This window comes from Fundulus heteroclitus, chromosome 10 (genome assembly GCF_011125445.2).
Source record: "Fundulus heteroclitus isolate FHET01 chromosome 10, MU-UCD_Fhet_4.1, whole genome shotgun sequence".
Taxonomy (NCBI): Eukaryota; Metazoa; Chordata; class Actinopteri; order Cyprinodontiformes; family Fundulidae; genus Fundulus; species Fundulus heteroclitus.
In genome coordinates, this window is record NC_046370.1 from 30,486,107 (window position 1) to 30,507,953 (window position 21,847).

Sequence of the window (21,847 nt, forward strand, 5' to 3'; positions counted from 1 at the left end):
TCTCGGTTTTTAGCAGCATTTAAGCAGACAAACACATTTTGTGCAAACAGGAACAAGCTGCATGATACCAGCAGGATTCTGCAGCAAATAAAAAAACAGACACAAAGGGTCTGAATGGTTTCCCACGTCAGGAGAACAAAACAAATACAGGAGAGCTTAATATGTGCTCTGGAATCTTTGTAACACCTATTAAAAGCATAATCAGCTTTTGAGCTTTTACAATGCTATTCATTCGACAAAAAAAAAAAAAAAAATCACACCCAAAGTAGCATTTTGTGCGATTCATGCGTGTCTGAGTAATTGTCATGAATTCTGCTCTTTGAGTCTGTCCTGGAAAATTAGTAATTCATTACTGATCTGCGTAGAGCAGACGTTACACAAAGAGTTGGTATCTTAACTATTTCTATTTCATTTATAACTAATAAACAATTGTCTTTGTCATCTGTGAGTTCTCTGCTTTTTACCTCATCAATGATTCAGTTCTTGCTCTGTGGTACTTTGGTACACCTTGTCGTAGAGTGCTATATAAATAAAGTTGACATGTACTCCTAGTTCGAAGTGTCTGTTTAGCACAATGGTTTTTTCGCAGCTATGGAGGACCACATTACTTCGCACTAAACGGATAACCCTGTAGGCTTTGTACGTTTTATGGTCGCCGTTTAAGCTCCAAGGCTCAGGAGAGACGTCTCCTGACACTAAAGCTGCTGTAGAGAACTCATCCCCTCATGCAGCACCAAGGACTAGCTGAGAAACGTTGGATGGAGCTGGAGATGCTAGCCTTTCTATGCAAAGAGGTTTAGGAGTACTTTCCTTATACATTTGAGTTAAAACTGAATAATAAATAGTTAAAAAAACAACTTTATTTTGAAAACAAAACACCAAGTCTTTAGATGAAGCATTTTGTTTATGCAGCATCTCACTTGACAATCTGCAGCCTCGAACTGAGGTCACATGTCACACACGGCCATCCTCCTGCAGGTCCTGCAGACTCAGTCCTTGAATGCCTTTCACACCCACTGCAGCCTCTTCCATATACATGCTCCTGGAGGGCAGCTGTCATCTAATTCACAACATAAAGCTGGATGTTCGACGTCCACAGAGGCTCCTGGCTGTTCACTTCACAAACTGCACCACATCACGGTTTGGATTCCTCTTGGCTGGGAGGAGGATCCATCAAGTCCTTGAATCCCAGTTTCTGCAGAGGCTCCCTGGCCATGAGTTGACTGGAAACACGAGATGACATGCAAATCAGACAAAGCTTCCAGAGACATTAAAGCAGCAGCTTTTCTTCAGCTTCCTTACTGATCCATCCTGCATTCCAGGTAGTCCTTGGACTGTAGCCGGCACTTGGAGTTGTCAAAGCTGTTTTCCCTCAGGCACTGCATGAACTTCTCCTTGAAGGCTTTACACTCTCCTGGAAGAAGAATTCACCATAAATCAGCCAGAACGTCCACCACTGGAACGGCATCCATCTCAGCCAGCAGTGGTCCACAAACTGAAACCAGAGACGGGTCTATCTGATGCAATTAACATTTTTCAGTTGTTTTTTTTTTTTCCAAGTACTTAAAACCATGTTTTAAAACTTTTTTCTGGTTCGTTTTGTGCTGCGGAAAGGTAAAGCTTTAAGACATTTTTTTTTTTTTTTTTTTTTTTTTGGTCAGCGACATCTTTCCTCATCTGTGGAATAATGTTGAAATTAGCATTCAAACCACGGCTCAAATAAAGGACTATTTCTGCTTTTAAGAAACCTGGACAGCCTCTGATCAGCTTCAAATCTAAAAAGGTAGGGCTGGGCGCTAAATCAGTTTTAATCAATAAGTCGATTTTGCAACTCCTGAAGATTTAACTTTGGAAAAGAAATTGAGATTATTATATAATATAATGACAGAGTCACTAAGTAGGAACACTGGACTGTCTAGTTTTCCTTCACTACCGAGAGCAGCGCATCAACCAGTAGCAATCATTCACCAGCAGCTTCACAGCGAGGCAGACAGGAGCCAGAGGGGTTGGTTTTTCAATATAAAGTAAATTTCAACATCTCATGACATTGAAATCAAATTTAAACTCTGATTATGACTAGAATAAGTGTGCAACTATACAGTAGCTATGCTATTTATGACTTACATTGTTTTAACATATTTTGTACTTGATTCTGAATGTGTGGCGGCTTTTATTTTGATGGGGCAGTGCACCACAATGTAGCAGAAACCTTTGTCTTATGGTAAAAACGTTTCATCTTCAGAGTATTTCCACAATATGTTTACCAAAACATATGTTCAACATTGCATGCTTTTACCAAAACAATTTCCCCTTTCAGGACTGATATATATAGTTACATGGAGGCCCAAGGGGTCCATTGGCAAATAAATAAAAATAAAAATCACAATTTTCCAAAAACGTTATCTTCATAAATTGCAAATTCAAATTATTGATAAAACCAATTTATCGCCCAGATATAATTCATTTACTTATTTTGTAAGTTGGTGTGGAGTTGCACAAGTGAAGCCTGTTCTTAGATGTGTAATACAACAAGCAGCAAACATTTTGTGTTATATTTTCATTATTTACTGTGGCAGGGCCATGGTAAAAGCATGTGTTAAAGCTTGTAGTGTGTTGCATTTAGATTTAGGTCAACTCCCAGATGAGATTATTGAAATAAATGTAACTTTTTAAAAATATTTTCAGCAATGTGTTTTTATGAAACAAATAGAAAATCGATTAATCGGATTCAGTAAAAATAAATAAATAAATAAAAATCAGACATTTCATTTTTAAGCCATAACGCCCAGCAGTTCTAAAGGGTGTTGAAACTGGGTGGAATTATCCTAATCTGGAGAAGGACTCTTTAAAAAAAAAATAACACCATGACTTGTGAAACCCGTATTGTATCTGCAAAAACAACAACAAATGTTTCAAAAGGTTCGTAAATCAACATTTGCATTTAGAATGACAGTGTGACAAAAACACAAACCGGGGTTTTTTAAGATAATCTTCCTTTTGCTGACAATATTTAGGTCCAGTTTTGATCAGTCCAATAACTATAGATTATGAACAAGAGTGAAAAAAAAATCAGAGTTTGGATTCCTTAAAATTCCCTCTTTACTGAAAATATCTAAACTAACTTGAGCGCTCCTTCAACTCCTTCATGTAGACTGCTGCTGCCCCCTGGCGTTTAAGCGGAGAACCTTCCTTTAAACCTGCTTTAGCCTCCCACAAAATAATAAAAAAAATTACCTATATTTTGTGTAGCAAAACCCTTAAAGTATCATCGAAGTTTGCAATTTTTCCATAATTTTATGTTATGTATGTACTATTATTGCTCTGTTGATAATGCTCAAGTCTGTTGTTCAATGTTCTGTTCAAAATAAAGTTATTCAAAAAAACTAACATTTTCCATACTACAGCAATATCAGTATTAGATTATACACCGCAGGCTTTCTCGGTCTTATTTCACATTTTTATAATAATGTTGCTAAGTAGTACTAACTTTGGAAAAAAAATATCAGCTAGGCTTCGTCTTAAATTGAACTAAACGAACCCGACAACCAGATAATGTTTTTTTTTTTTTTTTTTTTAAAGCTTGTCAATAGATAGTGACTACAAGGCCGGGAGCATAAATGGCGGCTGCAAAACAGTGTTATTTAACCAGAGAATAACACTGGCTGTCGTCACTCACCGAAATGATCCAGGGGGAAAGAGCCTTTATCGGGAGCCCGAGGTTTAAAACTCTTGGAGCTGAAATTCATAGCGGTCGACATGTTTGTTTTTAATGAAAAGAAGAATATTGGAAAACTGAGCTGAAGAAGCTGAAACTGCAGAGCGAAACCAACCCTCAAACAGCCACTCTTCTGTGACCCTCTGTCGCGCGGACGTGACGTTTTGTTTTTATGTCAGCAGCCAGACATTAGCAGTCGAGTCGATCGAGCTCAATGTCGATCACAGATTACATCGATCTCTCGCTATGAAAGTCGTTATCTGGTTTTGCCAACGACAGCTCAATAACATACCGATGGAAAAATAAAACCCATATAAAGGTCTCTAACTAGGACAGCTTAAGAAACTCAAAATGAGAGATACTTACTTTTTTATTGTTTTCGTGAGATTATTTGAAGGCATATTTGAAAGATGTTTTCATAAGTACAGTAACTTGTGGATATATGTGAAAGATACAAAAATGAATCAAACGACAATAAATGTGTCATGCTTGAGAGGACATAACAGGGTCTTTAAAGCGGAGGTCATCAACAAGTGAGCACCAGGCAGCCCCACAGGACCACACCCACCCGAGCCTGTTCTAAAAATAGCCCATCTGAAATGATAGTTTATTCTGTTGCTTTTCCTTTTTAATCACACTTGCATTTATTTAGATTTACAAATGACAATATCAAAAAAGCATTAAGAATATGTTTTTTTTATATATATACATAATATTAAGGGGAACTCTGACTGCTCTTCTTCAAAGGTCAGTAAGCCAACATGTACTGTAGCCCTTTGTATGACAGTATGAAGTAGTTCTCAGTTTCTAAGAAAAAAAGTTGCTGACTCTGTGTTTAGTTGCACAATCTTAAGGCTGTTTCACACGGCAGGATTCTAAAATAGTCGGCTGATTTTCAAAGCCTGAGAGACACCACACGTAACAATGGAATATCCTAGATAAAACAGGTTTGCTCATACAGTGTGTGGTGCCCTGTCAGACGGCAAGCTCAACACACCACACACGAACAGATTTCACTTAAGATCATTCAGATATCAGGCAGGAAATCTTGCGAATCCTCTTAAGTTCAAACGTGAGTTCAGAGTAAATAAATGACGAGGAAGCATAATGGAAATAGTTTGTGGAGTGATTTTAACAGAGAAAAAGCATAACAAAAAGAAAAGCCATTGGTTAAAGAAGCAAAGACAAGGCGACAGGGGTCTCTAGCTTGCTGCTCTGTGAAATGGAGGTGAGTTGGTCAGCGAATCCCTCACCTTGCTTTCTGGTTTCATTCAACAGGCTGCATGTTTGTTCGACGTCGCGGGACACCACACATGGTAGGATATTGGGGCAAGGCAATCAGACATGTTGAATATCCCCAATTTGAGGTAGAAGCAGTCCCGGCGTTCTACCAAGCGGACCCAATCGCTCTTAGCACACCACACACAGCAGGAAATTCTCTTAAGATTATTTTAAGAGACAGGCCGATAATTGGTACCCACTCGGAAGGGGGAGATCGGGGCAAGAATAGGCCTAAAATCCAACTGTGTGGACCAGCCTTTACATTAAGCCACACCTACAGTTGACGACGGATTTCATATGTAGTAAATATTCACTTTTCTTATTATTATTGTCTAACATTACATAGGGCTATCCCTTTACTGGGTATCAATTTGGCAAAAAAATATATATATTTTGCCAAATGCCAAATTCAGTGGTCTACCTATGAGTTGGGCAAAACATTTTTGGTATTCAAGTTTGAATTGCGGTCTATGGCGCTGATTCCGGTTTATAGGCTGCCTTGCTCGCACACAGATTTTCCATCTCTGCCCACAGATTTTCTATGGGACTAACATCAAGGCTTTGTGATGACCATTTCCTGGCTGAAGTTTGGAGATGTAGCTTCAATACGGTAACACTATTTTCTTTCTTTAGGATGACATGTATTTTTTAATCAGTTCATATAAATTTAAAACTTTTTTCACCCCAAGTGAAAATCAAATGTTGTAACTCATGTTATGGGGGTTTCTTGAATTAGTTCTTGTAAATGCTGATGGCTGTTGGCAGGATTTTGTGAAATGCTGTGGAGGACGCTGTTACCTCCACAGCAAGACCTTGAACCCCAGAATGCTTTGCAGGTGTCATACAGTTGTAGTCCACTGTTCCCTAAGGGAAGGGTTTAAGCGCAGAGGAGGAATTCTACAGGAACACACTTGCATGGGGAGAACATGCAAACTCCATTCTAAAAAACCTCAAGTCGACGTTCAGGCCCCGGTCTATCTTGCTGCAATACAACAGTACCAAGTCACCGTGCAGCCCATGTTTGGTTTTCAAGTAATATTTGGGTTGAATTGGAAGATTTTTATTTTCAGTTTTAATCTAAATTAAAAATTAGATCTAAAAAAAATGGAAACAAGCTTGACTTGTAAAAAGTCCTTTATTGAGAAATAAATGAATTTTGATAACACAATCGACAGACATTTTGTAACACTATAAAATAATGCCTGTCCTGACATCAATGTTGAGAACTCTGATGATGGAGTTCCAAGTGGGAAAGTCATAGATTCCCCACCTGCCTAACCCCAAAGTTTAAAAGGTGTGCCTCACATAGAAGTCTCTCAAAACAAAAATGTACTAATTCAGATTTACTCTGTGGCAAAAGAAATACAAGCGATGACCAGGGCTGCTTCTACACAGGGGTGAGAGGGGACATTGCCCCCCAACCCCCACCCCACCAAAGTCCCTGTTCACTCAATCAAATCTGACAAAAAAAAGCAGCGTTGTTATCTCTGTGTCCTCCCCGCTCATTTCGCAGTCAGCAGCCTTAGTCAGAGCCTTATTATTAGTTATTAGGGTTGCATTAATTTGAGATATAAAATTGCTAAATGGACATCCATATGATAAATGCTATGCAGTTAGTTGTTAAAACTTAGATGAGGGATCCATCCATCCACCCATTTTCTGAACCGCTATTTTAGTGTTTTTCCTTATTTATTCATTTTTTTTTTTGGTTTGCTACCTTATTGTGGTCAGGGGGTTTGTGTGCCTAAGTGATCCTAAGAGCTATACCAGCAGGAGTGTCAGCTTCGCATGGGACACCCCATGCTGGACAGATATTGGGGTGGATGCCTAAGATTTTGGACACAGTTTAATCTATTTCCACGAAGAAAGCACAAATCCCCAACTACATAAATCTGCTAGAGCATAATGATGGCCCCTTAATATCTCTGCCTGCCGTATATATATATATATATATATATATATATATATATATATATATATATATATATATATATATATATATATATATATATATATATATATGATGCACAAGTGTGATGTGAAGGAAATACATTTTTTGTATTGTACAAAGTGCAATTAACGGAAAGTACCGCTAGGTGTCTCACTTCTAAAAGACTTTCTCCTCGGAGGGAGAAGGTAGGCAGAGGAGGAGGTGGAGGAGGCTGTGGTGGTATTCTTCAGCCTTGATTATTATGCAGTCAGCGAGACAAGGTAACCAGGCGATCAGAGGGCGGCAGCAGCAGAGGCTTGTCAGCACGGATCCTTCAGTCTCCCCCGCTCCCGTCTCTCCGCAGCGCTCCCGCTCAGATCGGAGGTGACAGGTTGATCTGCCGCTCCGTCTGTCGGACTCCAGCGGCGGATGTTCTCGGACAGGCTTCCCCCCGCCGCGCTGAGGCTGGAAGGATAAACGCAGCATGGCGCTGGAAGCGGAGGGGAGCAAGCTGCGGCTGCAGGACGTGCTGGCCAGACCTGGCAACGAGATGTGCGCCGACTGCGCTAATCCAGGTAGGACGCTCCCCGTCTCCCAGAAGCCGGTGGGGCCGGTGCATGCAGCAGCTGCAGAAGGGAGTGATGGGAAGCTGCTGGCCAGCAGGAGCAGGAGGAGGGGAGGATGAGACAGCTAAAGCCAACAAGTCTCATGTTTGCCGTCTGATCTATTTAGATAAAGGAAAAGATCATTGAAAATACTTTTGGTTTTGCTGTAACTGTAAGGCCCACCAGGATGGACTCTGGACTTCACTCTGAACTATAAATCTATAAAATTGTTATCTGTGTGTGTGTGTGTGTGTGTGTGTGTGTGTGTGTGTGTGTGTGTGTGTGTGTGTGTGTGTGTGTGTGTGTGTGTGTGTGTGTGTGTGTGTGTTCGTGTGTTCCCATTGTTTTGCCTGCCTGTGTGGAGCCTGTGCCTGCTCTGTTATTATACACTGTCAGCACCCTCAGCTTGTACCCTCATTACTTACCGGGCGCTTTCCTCTACATTTGCAATCCCTCTTAACAACAGACATGTTCTATATGGCCCAGGTTCTCTAACTGATTTTTCGCAATTGTTCTGTAACGTTCAATATTTCCGCCCCTTCATCCCGTACCTATTTTTCCTCCCTCTTATGGCAATTAACCAGTAATTGGCCGCAGTGGCCCCGGAGCGGGCTGGACGCCCAGTGCTTGGAGCCAAGCCCTCCCAGGATGCCTGTGCTTTGGCCCTGCTTGCTGCCTCTCAGAGGAGCCGAGCGCGTCTCTGAGGCCAGCCGTACTCTGGCAAGATTAGATAGCTTTGTCAGAGAGGCGGTCCATTGAAGATGTGGATAGGCTTCCTTCTGAGCACAGAAATATCTTCTCGCTGTTTGTTTGTTTTGTTTTTTTTGCATGATTCTAGTTTGCCATGATTGGAGACCAGAACCCGACCAGACACCTGTCCATTCTCTTTTCCTGCCATTCCATCCAACCAATCACACATCCCAATTTTGATCCATCTCAAAATGTATTCTTTGTATTTTATGTGTACAAACGCTCCAACACATGGTAAACTCCTTTACCTAGAAGGGCATAATTGCTCTCCCTGTGGAGACAAAGGGATTCAAGAGGGAGAAAACTGGGTTTTAGTTTCGTAACTGAGACTAAGGGTCAATCCAGGGACAAAGGGCGAGATCCTGTCTTCAGGACCGTTTCAGATGGCAGCATTTTATGCATGTCTCGTGGAGGCTTTTGGGGATGCTTAAAGGTTACAGTCTTCATCAGCGTGGTGGCAACTTCTCAAGGTCCAGAGTGAAGCAAGGTGGCAGGGTGGTGGAAGCGTATCTGTGCCGTCGGATCCATAAACAGAGACATGGGCTGGTCGTGTCCAATCTGAAGCAGAAGCATTTTGCTCGGTAGGTGTGATCTTCTAGCGTGCGGCTGCTTCCTGACAAGGTGAAAGAGTTGTCCTAGGGCAGGGAGTGAGCCATAGCCTTATTTGTGGTCGGACATGGCTGGCTTGTCATGCCAACAGGCTGACAAATGGAGCAGTGTGTGGTGAGGACGCAAGTCAGCATCTCTGGGAATCAGGGAAGCTTGAAAAAAAAAAACACACACTGGGGACTACTGAGAGCATGCTGTAGGCATGATTTAAGGTCAGTACTGTTTTGTTTTTGTTTGTTTTTACTGTGGGCAAATCAGATATTTAAAAATCGGGATACCTAATAACCAGTAGTCCTTCATTGATCCATCCATCCAGTGTGTATTCCTGCTTTAGTCTGCGTTTGTGGCTCTGGGACCTTCTGTCTTTTAGTACTCCTTGCCTCGTTCAGTGGTGTGCCACCAGGTAAAGCTGGAAAGGGATTCGCTTTCATGCTTTACAAAAATGAAATTCCCACTTTACACATGTGTAAAGTGTGACACATTGTAAAAACCTTTTCTTCCAAGCCATACATCTATGGATATCTAATGCAGATGTAATGGTGGTGTAAAGATTTCCAATTTGTTAGCATTAGAATTTTTTTTCAAAATTGTTTGATTTTTTTCTTAAATTTAATCTTGTTTTTAAGAAGGCAGAAATCTGCTGTAGAGACAGTCCCAGTATGATTATCTATTAGCTTGACTCTCCTTCCTGTTTCTCCAAACAGAGATGACATTTAGCTCTGTCTATTGTAAGATTCCGACCGCACATGACACATCCTCGCTTATCAAAAGATTCTGTTGCCAACTGCTTTGAAATAAAAACCCGTAAGCTGACTTGTAATCAGGGTTGTTAATTAAACAAGCGTTTGTTTTCCACATTGGCCTTCATAATAACGAGCCGTATTTCATGACATTTAAGGAAAACCTCTTCTCCCAGGCTTATAATTCCCATCTCCTAATGGTCAGGACATGAATTATTGATGCTAGTTTGGTGACTCAGTCCCAGCATGGGGGACGGGGGTAATATCTGGTCCGATGCTTTTAAAATAAATGCTTTCTCAGTAGATCTGAAACGTTTGAAGACAATCTAAACACATAAGGGGAAATGTGAATTCTACTAGAGACAGTTTGAACTGCATTAGGAGGATGTTGCTAATTATATATGGTTATAAACATAGTAATGCGAGAAAGGTGATCTATGTTGTATGGAATTCTTCCATGGTTTTGTAGTAATTATGTGAACAAGCAACCTTGGATCTTCTTTGGTTCAATAATTAGTTTACAAAATGAAGGGCAAAAAGCGCATCTTTGACAAAAATAAATAAAATCAGTTTTTTTATCGTTATCAAGTGACGCTTGGAGTTTTGCTTCGCAAGAACCTTTCTTATTTGATGTGGTTAGTGTTTTCATTCAATCGCGTGGTACCTTCCAATTTTGTAAGCAAGTTCTTTAAATCTGAAAGGCCTGAGGAAATAAATCTTTTTTCTGTGAAACTATAAAGACATCTAAATAACTTGTTAATTTGCAGTGTTATAAAAGAGTGTCTGACCTTTACAGATTGCTTCTATTTTTCTGACTTGTAGAACAGAGAGATTACTTAAGTAGAACCTATCTCACAACATGAAGAAGGCTAAAAGATCTGAAAAACCAACACTTCCAAAAATGAAATTAAGGGAATGTGAGAAACAACGAATTGGCATCTACTAGTCTGGAAAAGCCATTCCTAAGGCTTTGGGACTCCAGGAAAACCACAATTATAAACATTATCCATAAATAACAAATACTTTGAACAGTAGTGAACACTGCCAACAGCGGCCAGCTTAACAAAATTACTACAAGAGCGCATCAAAGACTAATCCAGCAGGTTACAAAAGAACCCAGATTGACATCTGAAGCCTTGCAGACCTCACTTCCCCCTCACTTAAATGTCAGAGTTCATGAATCAACAATAACAGGGCAGAACTGGCATCCATAGGAGAGTTCCAAGGCCAAAATCTATGTGGAGCGTAAATAACACAAAAGCATGTCTCACACTGACCAAAACATCCTGAATGTCCGTCTGACTTTTGGGTAAAAATTTTGTGAAATGATGAGACAACACCGAGCTCTTTGGGCGGATTGTAGCCCTGTGATGGACTGATGACCTGTCCAGGGTGTACCCTGCATATCACCGAATGACCGCTGGAGATAGGCACCAGCCCCAACGAGACCCTGTAAGGATGTAAGGATAAGTTGGTATAGACGATAGATGAAAGGTGGGCATCCTGTTAGACCTGGCGTAAAACAACATTTCAGTTAAACAGTTAAATGTGGTGGCAGCGTTATGATATCTTGTTTCTTTGCTGCTTTAGGACCTAGACAACATCCGGTAATTGAATGAACCATGAATTCTGCTTTCTAGCAGAAGTAGAATGCCTAGCCATCAGTTTTATTATGTTAAACTCAGGTATACTTGACATGTCCATGTCTGAATGGCTCAAGAAAATCAGAAAAAGATTTTGGTGTGGTCTATTCAGAACTTCAGTGAGATGCTGTGGCATTACCTTGAACAGTGTGTTCATGTTTGAAAACCCTTCAGTCGAGCTGAATTAATACAATTGCGCTGAAAAAAACGTGGGCCAACATTGTTCCACAGTGATGTAAAAGACTCATTGCCAGTTGAAAGCAGTCATTGCCGACAAGAAATTAAGTTACTCAATCAGGTAATTGATAAGGCAATTACTTTTACCCAGGACCAGGTTGGTTGCACAGTTTTTTTTTTTTTTTTGCCTTATTGAACAAAATAATAATTCAAAAACAGCATTTTATATTTGATCAGATTCCGTTTGTCTGATATTATAGTTTGATCTGATGATCTGAAACATTTAAGTATGACCAAAATAACAAAAGGAAGGAATCACCTTCTTTGGCAGATATGCAAGAGTTTGATGGTGATAGAAAAACCAGATCTTATTTAGTTGTTTAGCTCTGGAATGGTTCAAAAACTCCCAATTCCTTAAGAATGTATTTATAGTTGCATACTTGTATACCAGACCTTACTCTGTTGTGAAGTAAAAAAAAAAAGCATGCAGTTTGAGGCTATAAAAATGGTTAGAAAACTGTAGTTTATTCTTGGATTTCACGGCAAGCTCAGATGTTGCATTTTAGGCAAGGTAAGTCAAGTTTACTTGTGTACCACTATTCAAATCCAAGGCAACCCAAAGTGCATTAAATCAAAACTCTATAAACAATAGGAAAGCTCCATATGTTAAACAATAAAAAGTATTGCATGAATGGAAACAAATGTTAAAATCTGATTACAAATCAGCTAAATAAGAAACAAAGTAGAAATCACTCTCCAGCGTTTATTACACTCTATAAGACTATTGGCAGTTTAACCAGACTTTAATTTCATGGTTCAATCACTCATTAGTCATTGACAGAAAAGTCCATTGGTAAGATTCTTTGATCTAAAGCTGCAGTGAGCAATTGTGTATATAGTCCTCTTTTAGAGGAACCAATAACTTCTGTACATCTCAGGTAGTTTTTTCCAGACCTAAAGGAACATGGAAGCTAAATTCTGCCTCCCCATGCTTAGTTCTCGTTCTGGGAACTTTAAGAAACCTGGTTTCTGATGACCTGAGGGGTCTACATGATTCATATTTGAAAAGCACCCAGAAGTGTACTTCTGCCCGAGAACATTCAGTGTTTTATCAAGCAAGTGCAAAAGACAATTGATGCATCTACTGTAAGAGCCAGTAGAGCGTTCTGCAATGCCTCGCAGTAAAGTGACAGGGTGGTTAAAGATCTACAGGGTTAGGGTTACTTTAACCTCTTTTTTTGCACCTCTGCTGGACATTGCTGTCTCCTTGTTTACTCCTTGCATGCATGCGTAATATCATACCTCCAATAGTTTTTGCATGTTCTGTGGTCTCTAGTTCAATTGAATCTAGTTGAGCACTGATATCATCCCTCGGTTTTCTGGGACCAAGAAACATGATTTGTATCTTAGGCTAAAGGGAATCTGACCCACCCACTCACTGATATTCTGAACACAATGACTAAATTGGGTTGCCTTAGTTAAAATTAACCAGGAGGATGCTAAATTTAGCAATGGCTTTGCTGTTTTTAATTAACCTTTTTTAACCCAACTGTTTTAATGAGTAGTGTTTGTTTTTATGAAATACTGCTTTGTTTGTTAGGAATGATTTTATTTATTTATCTATGTGAAGTTACAACGGGGTGCAATGTGTGTCGGTGCAGCAAAACCCTCTGTCCAAATCCAATTTCTTTCAAGGGAGACAAACAAAGATACTTTGACTTTAAGTGACTGTAAGTGGGCTGTGGTCATGCTGTTACACAGATATAAAATTATGAATCATCAGTATAAATATGCTAAGAGATGTTGTAATATTCTATAATCTGAGGTTTGAGATCATATACATGTTAACTAAGTTTGGGCCAGGAGTGGACCCAGGAAGAACCCCAGAACAGTTTTTTGTTTATCCGTATTTATAATTACCAAATAAGACAAAGTAGCCCTATTCTGCTAAATGAGACCTTAACTAGTTTAGGTCAGTACCAGAAACGGATACGCAATATGTCGGCATTAACAATGATACAAGATGATGTTACTCGTTTTTACCATATTATGAGTCTGATAACAATGTGTATTTCCACCCTGTTGTTGTTTGTGTATGTATTTTGGGAGGGGGAGGGAAAGGGCTTCACAATGTAAGGCAAGGCAAATTTATTTATATAGCACATTTCAGTACAAAGACAATGCAAAGTGCTTTACATGATTAAAATGTAGGATATAGGATAAAATAAAACAAAATAAAAGCAAGTTGGAATAAAATGTAGAAACAAAATAAAACATGGGAGAATAGAAACTAAAAGCAAATATTAAAAACAGTTGAACTAATTATGTTTCGGTAAAACATAATTAGTATTGGGTATACGAAGTTGATAGTGATACAGTGCAGGATTGTTGGGTGTTTAACTGAAGCAGAGAAGCAATGTCAGCAGTATAGTCTTTATTTCACAGTGTCCAATGGGAAGGGAAATATGTGTAATATAAATAATATCAGTCATCAGCCATAAATATCAGGTATTGATATCGGCCCAAATTTTAATATTCCTGCATCCTTATAACCATGCAATGTTGCCCGTTTTTATAGTCTAAGAATCAGTATGTTTGATAAACACAGCACTGAGTTTGAATGATACCAAGACAGATGTTCTAAATCCATCACCATTAAGATATATAGTATTCAAAGCTTTTACTGATATAGAATACTGAAGCTTCTCTTGTTGATCTATTTAGAATCTGCTTATATAAATCAGAGACATCATAAAAAAAATGTCAGCCGATGCTAAATATTTCCATGTTGGATGGGTAGAGGCACTCTAAGTCTGTTGTGAACAAGAAGCTTCTGGGGCCACTAGCATCTCCAGAACATTCCACTAAACCCATTATTGTGATGATATTTGTAACAATGGCTACTTTATGCTAACCTCCTACCACAAATATGCATCACTGAGGCCAAAAACAGAATGTAAAAAAAAAAAAAAAAAAACTGACTTCCCCTTTGGTGCGGGGAATTTCGACAATGTTGCAAGTAAAGATTTTTTTGTTTGCAATTTTCTGTAGATTGAACACACGTCCCACTGTCCATAAACAAGGGGGTATTGTAAACCCTCTATGAGTCAGGAAAGACAAAACATTTTACATCACCCTTGCAGACTAGTCACAACGACAGCTGAATTGCAAAAAATAAATAAAAATCCATCTATCTATATGTGTGTGTTACTTTGATAACGAAACATGTCTGCGTTTACTGGGCAGTGGCATAATTAAATCCCCAGACTAAGACAAATTCAGATACATCAGCCTCTGTGTCTCAGCCTTAGTTGCAGTTAATCAGGTTTGCCAGAACGCTCAGGTCGCCCAGTGTGGATGCTGTATGACATCATATAGCACACAGTTGCATGTCTGCCAGCATACATAGTGAAACCTGGCCATTTCATCACCAGCAGTGACCTGGCTGACCTCTGCACCACTCTCTTCTATCCCCAACCCACTATAGACACTGCATCCATTTACTGAACAAAAAAATTCCTAAAAGTAAACTGCTTGTGAAAATTTATGCTTAGTCACTCTTACGCTCCCGTTCTTCACCTTTGTGTTTTTTTTCTTTCGTCCTCTAAGTTGGCTCTGCTGGTGAGCTGTGATGAGGCCACAGAGAGGCCGAGCTGGGAGCTTACACCGCAGGGCTTCTCTGTCGCACAGCAGCATCGTGGTTCTGCCCCCTGCAGAGGACACGCAGGCAGGTTATCCCCACCTGAGAAGCCTCAGCAGTCTTCTGAAGTGTGAGGAAGATGTTTGCTGAAACACAAAAACTGCAGGAGCTTTGATGGGATACGAGGCCTTGGCTATTGTATTCTAGGATGTCACATTGTGTGCTATTTTATTGTTTACTTGGGGAGAGCTGGGGGAAAATATCACTTTTGCATTTCCTCTGGCTTCGGAACTACTGTGAATCTGTGATAAATGTTGGGACCCTGCTGTGTTTGGCTTGATGGTAACCCAATGAGATTATTCCAAATATGTTAAACTAGGAACTGCTCTGATACATCAGACCCATAGCTATTCTTGTTCATTTTACAAAGATTAACGTACAGTATCTGACTGTTTAAACCTCAAAACATGTGATATTGCTATTTCCAGCTCGACTGAAATAAATCACAGCATTCAAATATTTTTTTAACCCGTTTTGTGGTAATCGTACAAAACTTGTTTAGCTCTGAAGCGAAGGCCACGTGTGTTGAGTGGGAGGACAGGTCACATAGGTTTTTGCTTAAGTAAAAGAATGATTTTAGAGATGACATTTTAAATTCAAATAAAATGTTATGTATATAGCACCAATTCACGTCATTTCAAAGCACTTTACAAAGCCAAATTGGATCAAATCTTAAAGATTGGTCAATACGTTTTCTATCTAAGGAAACCCTGTAATGATTTACGAGGAAATGAACCCGGTATTCAGCCAGACACTAAAAGTATGCTTAACAGGATTTATTGGAGGAGATGAGGGTGAATCAGGCAGGCATACAGAAAATTGTCTAGTGCGGAGTCATCCAAGTAAAACCAAAAAAACATAAACAGGGAGCAGGCAAACTATAAAAACAGAGGATCAGAATCGGATCAGGTAAGTCCAAACAGAGTCCAAACAAAACAATAACAACCCAAACCAGGCGAGCTGATGTAAAAAGTCCACAACTGTCCAATCAAAACAAAACTTAAACCAAAATCAACCCAGATAGGGCGGAACAGAACAACAAAAATGATCAGGGAACGGATCCAGGAAAAACAAGAGTCTGGAGAGCGCCCCGGAGGATGAGCACGGTGAAACAGGTGCTCTGGCGGACGCTCCGGCGGGCGTCCCAGAGGACGGTCCCGGCGAGTCAGGTAATCCGGCGAACGTCCCGGAGGAAGGCAGCGGAGTGGGGCTTCATCAGGCTGATGGCAGAGCAAGAACGTCGGAGGACGTAGATGGAGCAGAGCCCTCGGAGGATTTCGACGAAACAGAGCCCTCAGAGGCGGACGAACAAATAGGACCCTCAGGGACTGGACTTCGAGAGGCACCTGGTTACAGGATTCAAGAGGCCCCGGGCTACAGGGTCCAGGAAGCCACAGGCTACTTGCTACTGCTGGCACCGGCTTACAGGATTCAGAAAGAGTCAGACTACTGGACTTTGGAGGAGTACCAAAACCTTTGGAAACAAAAAGCTCTAAAATAAGTCTCTGGAGAGTGTCGGGGAGTGACCGCCAATACAGGAATTCAGAAAGCTGGTAGTCACTTAGAGAGAATGGAGGTGGGAACTTCTGGGGAACCCTGGAGGCTTTAAAGTCTCCATGGGGCCTCAGCCGCCTGGCGTCCACACAACACCCTAGGGGACGGCCATACCGTTGAGAGCCCCAATGATTCCCCCGTCCTCTACTGTCTTGTTGGAGCACTCGGTTTCTAGGACCCCCCTGGGTCCAAGCGTCGGACAGGTAACAGACCCTCCTGGGTCGCCGCGTTACGGACTGGCGGCGGACCCTCCTGGGTCTCCACGTCGCCAGCTGATGGACCCCTAGATGGTATGGGCCAGGCCCATGGCGCATTCCCACAGCACAATAGAGTGTCGGGTTCATTATTTTAGGCCAGAACGTACTGTAATGATTTACGAGGAGATAAAGCCGGTATTCAGCCAGACACCAAAAGTATGCCTAACAGGATTTATTGGAGGAGATGATGAGGGTGAATCGGGCAGGCATACAGAAAATTCTCCAGTGTGGAGTTCAGAGCAGTCATCCAAGCAAAACCAAAAAACATAAAACAGGGAGCAGGCAGACTAAAAAAAACAGAAGATCAGAATGGGATCAGGTAATCAGGCTGACAGGCAAAATACAGAATGCTGTAGCGCTCTTATGGTAGGACAGGTGAGCGGGGAAACGAAACATGTGCGACGTTCTGGCAACAAACAGAAAACTGAGGCAGGTTTAAATAGACGGGCGGACAGGTGAGCAGGGAGACTAATTAACCAAAACCAGGTGAGAATAATCAAGGGAGTGAAGTGGCTGAAAGGTTGACAGGATAAGTGGAACGGGACAGAACTGAAGTAGACAAAATACTGAACCAAAGTAATTATACAAACTAAAACCTAGATAAAAAAACAAAAGCTAAGGCTGAGCAGAACACAAGCACATAATAAAAACCAGAACTAATGCAAATTCAGGAACCATGACCGATTTCAGAAAATAACCACTAAGACTAAAACTAAAGACATGATGAAATAAACTAAAACCGTACAAAGGCTACAAAAGAATCCAAAACAAGACAGAACCCAAAACAGAAATAAAACCTGAGGCCTCAAAACCTCCTTGACCTCAAAACAACCTTGACTCAAAGGGAAACACATATTAAGGTCAATGAAAGAAGCTTATCTGACAAAAGCCTCTTCTTGTGTTTGGGTGTTCTGTTTAGACCGACAGTACTGGTGCCCAGAGGTACCGATGATCTAGTGCAGATGCACAAAAGTGTATGTAATATACCGACAGGTAATGTTGGTTTAACTGTATTATCCAACAGAATCCAAGGTGCAACAACACCATAAAAGCCTCTTTTCAGACAGCATATTTATTATTGCGTTGTTGTTGTTGGACCAGAATGCAGACAAATACTTGGGAGTCGCATGATGGTGATGCCAGTGATTTATTAAAGTTAAAGCAACTTACAATCTTGGCAGAGGGGAACAAGGACCAGGAAGCACACATGAGCAGACCAGCACAGGGCAGCATGACGGAGGACCTCACCATGAGTGTGACTGAACTGGCTGACTATATAGGGGAGGAGACGAAAGGAACAGCAGGTGAAGCGAGTTAACACAGACGAGATGAGTATAGGTGGTTAGGTTGAACGAGAGAGAGGGTAATGAATTGGCGTGTGGCTGGAGGAGAACAGAATCTAATAGGGAAAGAGGATGAATGGCCAGACATGAGAGAATAACCTAACTAACTACATTTAGGACGGGTAGGGGGGAAAATAGGAATAAAACAGAAACACAAATAAACTACTAACATTAGCAGTTAACGTGTTCTTAAAGAACAGAAAACCAACTAGTGACAGAAATAACAATCTATAGATAGACAACTCTAAAGGGTGCAAACCAAAACTGAGTTGGATCCCCAGGAACCTAAAAATAAACTAAGACCTGGGGATCCTGACATATATGCAATGTATGTTATTGTTTTTTTTTTTCTGTTGTTTTTTTTTGGGGGGGGTGGGGGGGTTTGCAATGTAGGGGACACATTAAAGTGGTTCGTAGAAAGTGATCTTATTGAACCCTATGCACAGAATTACACTAGCTCTGTGGCGGTGGCAGAGTCATGCTGTGGGGTTGCGGTACTTCCGCACGGACAGGAAAATCGGTCAGAAAACTTTGTGTTGGTTTGCCAGCTGATATCTCTAGATACGTTGAAGCTTCTGGTTGTACTCTCACCTAAAGAACTGTGTAAATGCTTGTGTAAGTCACTGTACACTGTACACTTCCCACTTACTGTCTGGTACAATCACACCTCTGTTAAGACTGCTGTGTGTGTGTGTGTGTGTGTGTGTGTGTGTGTGTGTGTGTGTGGTCTGTCAGTCATGTGGTGGTAATCTTCCTGAGTCCTGCTCATCTACGAGCTCTGACTCAGACAGAGATGACCTCACAGCCAAATGGCAGGTCGCGTGTTTTGGTGGGAGCAGGTGTGAATTTGTTGGTTTGTGTTTGTCTGTATGTCTATGTGTCTCTGTGTGTGTGGGATGCCGGTAATGAAGAGGCGTAAGAGACCTTTAAAGGGAGACATTTGATTTCTTCACATGGAGGCTCGGCTGCCTAATCACAAGCCATCATGATTAAAGGATAAACTGACATTGATCAGAGCTTTGCTTACTAATCTTGGTTTAACAGGGACGTATCCAACGTGGGTTTTTGGTAAATGCTGGAGAAACCCTTTAGAGATTTTGTCCTTTAATCCTTTTCTAATCGTTGTCCTTCCACCATTTAGCCATTTTAATGAATACTTCACCAAGAGGCATTGATATTTTTTTGCTCTTCAAACACAAGGAGGGAAAATTATGAGTGGGTTTGTTGTAAATCCAAACAGCTCTTCGAGACATTTTCAACCCATGAGATTTGGAGGCGAGGGGCTTTTTGCTTCTGGGTGGCAAAAAGCTTCAGACTTTTAAAATGTAGACGGCTTGAGCAGAGAATGAGTGATGCTGTTCATCGTCTGTCCACTCTAACATCGACTGTGTTCTGCTACCTGCTGCTATTTGTTCGGCTGTGTGTTGTGTGTGTGAGTGTGTGTGAGTGACTCAACAGTTCCACTGCGGACCACCCACGGTCGCTGATGCTGTGCTACGGGGCACCTTTCCTGTACATTCTGACGGCTTATAAGGGTGTCACAGCACTTGAAGCGCGTGTTCGGCCACAGATTCATGTCACATCCCGAGCCGATACGCCAGTGTGTGAGCTGCTGTTGCTTTATCGTGGAAGTCTTCCATGTGTCGGTCGCCTGCGTGTGTGTACGGTAGTGTAGCTGACCTGATTACTGCCTCGGCTGACTTCTGATCAGATTTCAGGTGGTCTGCTTCCTCGCAGAGCGCTGGGTTTAATAGGATTTCTACGAAATGCTGTGTTGCTGCCCTGCTCCTCCTTTATGAGGGCCGACCCTCTAACCTTGCTTCTGTGGCCCCCACCGAGCAGCACTGGTGTCGGCCGTCCCAGCCGTTATTACCTAGCCTCCGAGATGCTGTGCTCTTTGTTGCGACACCTCCTTCTTTATTGTGTCTCTCTCCTTCGCCCATCGTCCTCTGGCACTGCTTTCATCGAATTCATTTCCTCTCTGTCTGGACTCACGGCCTCTTCTGTCACCTCCGTGTTTGCTCGCGCCGTGTCACCTGTCTAATTCATCTCCTCTTGTCTCCCCTCTCTCTCTCTCTCTCTCTCAGAGCCAGACTGGGGGTCGCTGACTCTGGGTGTGTTTGTCTGCCAGGCCTGCTCTCTCCTCCACCGGAGCATCCCTCACATCAGCCGGGTCAAGTCTGTCCAGGACACGTGGGATGACAGCGAAGTGGAGGTAGGCTGGTGACGATAATAGATGGAGCAGAAGGATTCCTGCGTTTTCAAGCCGTTACGTAGGAAAATGTAGATAATGTTGCCGTGCGTTCGTATTGAGATCTCCTCGGTCAACGCTTTTCTGAACCATGTTGTCCCTGCAAGTCTTTTGGGGTTATTTCTCCATCAGCTTTCTACATCTAGAGAGATATTTTTTCTTATTCTTCTGCGCCAAGTAGCGCCAGCTCAGTCAGAGCGGATGGACGGAGGGCATCCGCTCTGACTGCGGATCGTATTATGCAACTTGCGATCGTATTATGTTCTACAACTCCAATGACCGACATAAAAAAAAAATTGAATGGAGATTTTAGTTGAATTATGTCCCGCTAACTAAAGATGATCAGATCAAGGTTTTTATTCATTTCATTATTGAAATAACATAACCTCATTCCTCCCCCTTGCACTGAAAAGCTGTTATAGACAACAGATGAATGGATGATACTTGACATTTAAAAAATGTGTACATCACTTTGGAGTTTTTTTTATCATTATTATTGGATTTTTGTGGCCCTTTTATTGAAAGTAGGCTGACAGTAATAGGGAGTTGAAAGAGGGGCAAGACGTGCGGTAAAGGACAACAGGCTGGAGTCAAACCAGTAGGCGTCCATACGTGGGCCGAGGGCGTGACCCACTGTTATGTTTTGCTGTCGCTTTTTGAAGTTGCACAGCGGACCGTAGCTCTGTGCACCTCTGCACATAAGCATTCTGCATGTGTTCAGCTGTGCTCAACAATGTTGCATTCATTCAATAAGCGACTGTGCGTACCAAAAATAGGTTGGTCATGTGGTATTTCTTCAGGCTCGGGATAATGACAGTGATACCATGCAGAATAGATAAAGCAGAGAAGCAATGTCAGGGGTGTCACTGAAGCATGATTAGGGAGATATGTATTTTATGACAAAACAAACAAACCTAAATCGTGCCGTTTTATTATCGCATCGATATCGTTATCGGCCAAGATTTTCACATCGGCGCAGCCTTTGATTGCAGACAGGGTTCTGCAAACTAAAGGGGAAAAAGTTTCCATTGAGGGTTTATGCCCCTGACTCCTCCTTGGTAAGATGCAGTTGCTAAGCAACCAGCCAAGAGTCCAGGAAGTTGCTGCTATCCTTGTTTCAGCGCTCAGCAAACAGACCAGCAAGCTTATTTCTCAAACCCATTATTAATCGAACTGTACCGGCTCCCAGCATGATAAAATAAAGCCAACTTTTTTACTTTAATTCCTAATTCCTTGTGTGCAGCTACGGATTTCCATGTGACCAGGCTGAATAACACCGACAAGATATATTA

General features: G+C 41.5%; 2 protein-coding genes and 1 long non-coding RNA gene across 3 annotated transcripts in view; 1 reads left to right on the forward strand and 2 right to left on the reverse strand.

The window, feature by feature from the left end:
* Positions 1 to 842: 842 nt before the first annotated feature.
* LOC105930842 (cytochrome c oxidase assembly protein COX19) lies at positions 843 to 3,876 on the reverse strand. Its single transcript, XM_012869231.3, has 3 exons — positions 3,677 to 3,876; positions 1,303 to 1,414; positions 843 to 1,223 (listed from the first exon to the last, which is right to left on the reverse strand). Exons 1-3 carry the CDS (start codon positions 3,756 to 3,758, stop codon positions 1,136 to 1,138), a joined length of 282 nt encoding a protein of 93 aa, XP_012724685.1. The 5' UTR covers positions 3,759 to 3,876; the 3' UTR covers positions 843 to 1,135.
* Positions 3,877 to 7,123: 3,247 nt separating this feature from the next.
* Positions 7,124 to 21,847, forward strand: part of LOC105930830 (arf-GAP with dual PH domain-containing protein 1) — a 43,956-nt gene continuing 29,232 nt past the window's right edge. Inside the window, exons 1-2 of the mRNA XM_036142492.1 lie at positions 7,124 to 7,501; positions 20,392 to 20,519. Coding sequence (XP_035998385.1) covers positions 7,411 to 7,501; positions 20,392 to 20,519 — 219 coding nt within the window. The 5' untranslated portion in view covers positions 7,124 to 7,410. The remainder of the gene's footprint in view (positions 7,502 to 20,391; positions 20,520 to 21,847) is intronic.
* LOC118564405 lies at positions 15,037 to 20,383 on the reverse strand. Its single transcript, XR_004931842.1, has 2 exons — positions 19,761 to 20,383; positions 15,037 to 15,160 (listed from the first exon to the last, which is right to left on the reverse strand). It is a non-coding gene; the product is annotated as an uncharacterized LOC118564405 (long non-coding RNA).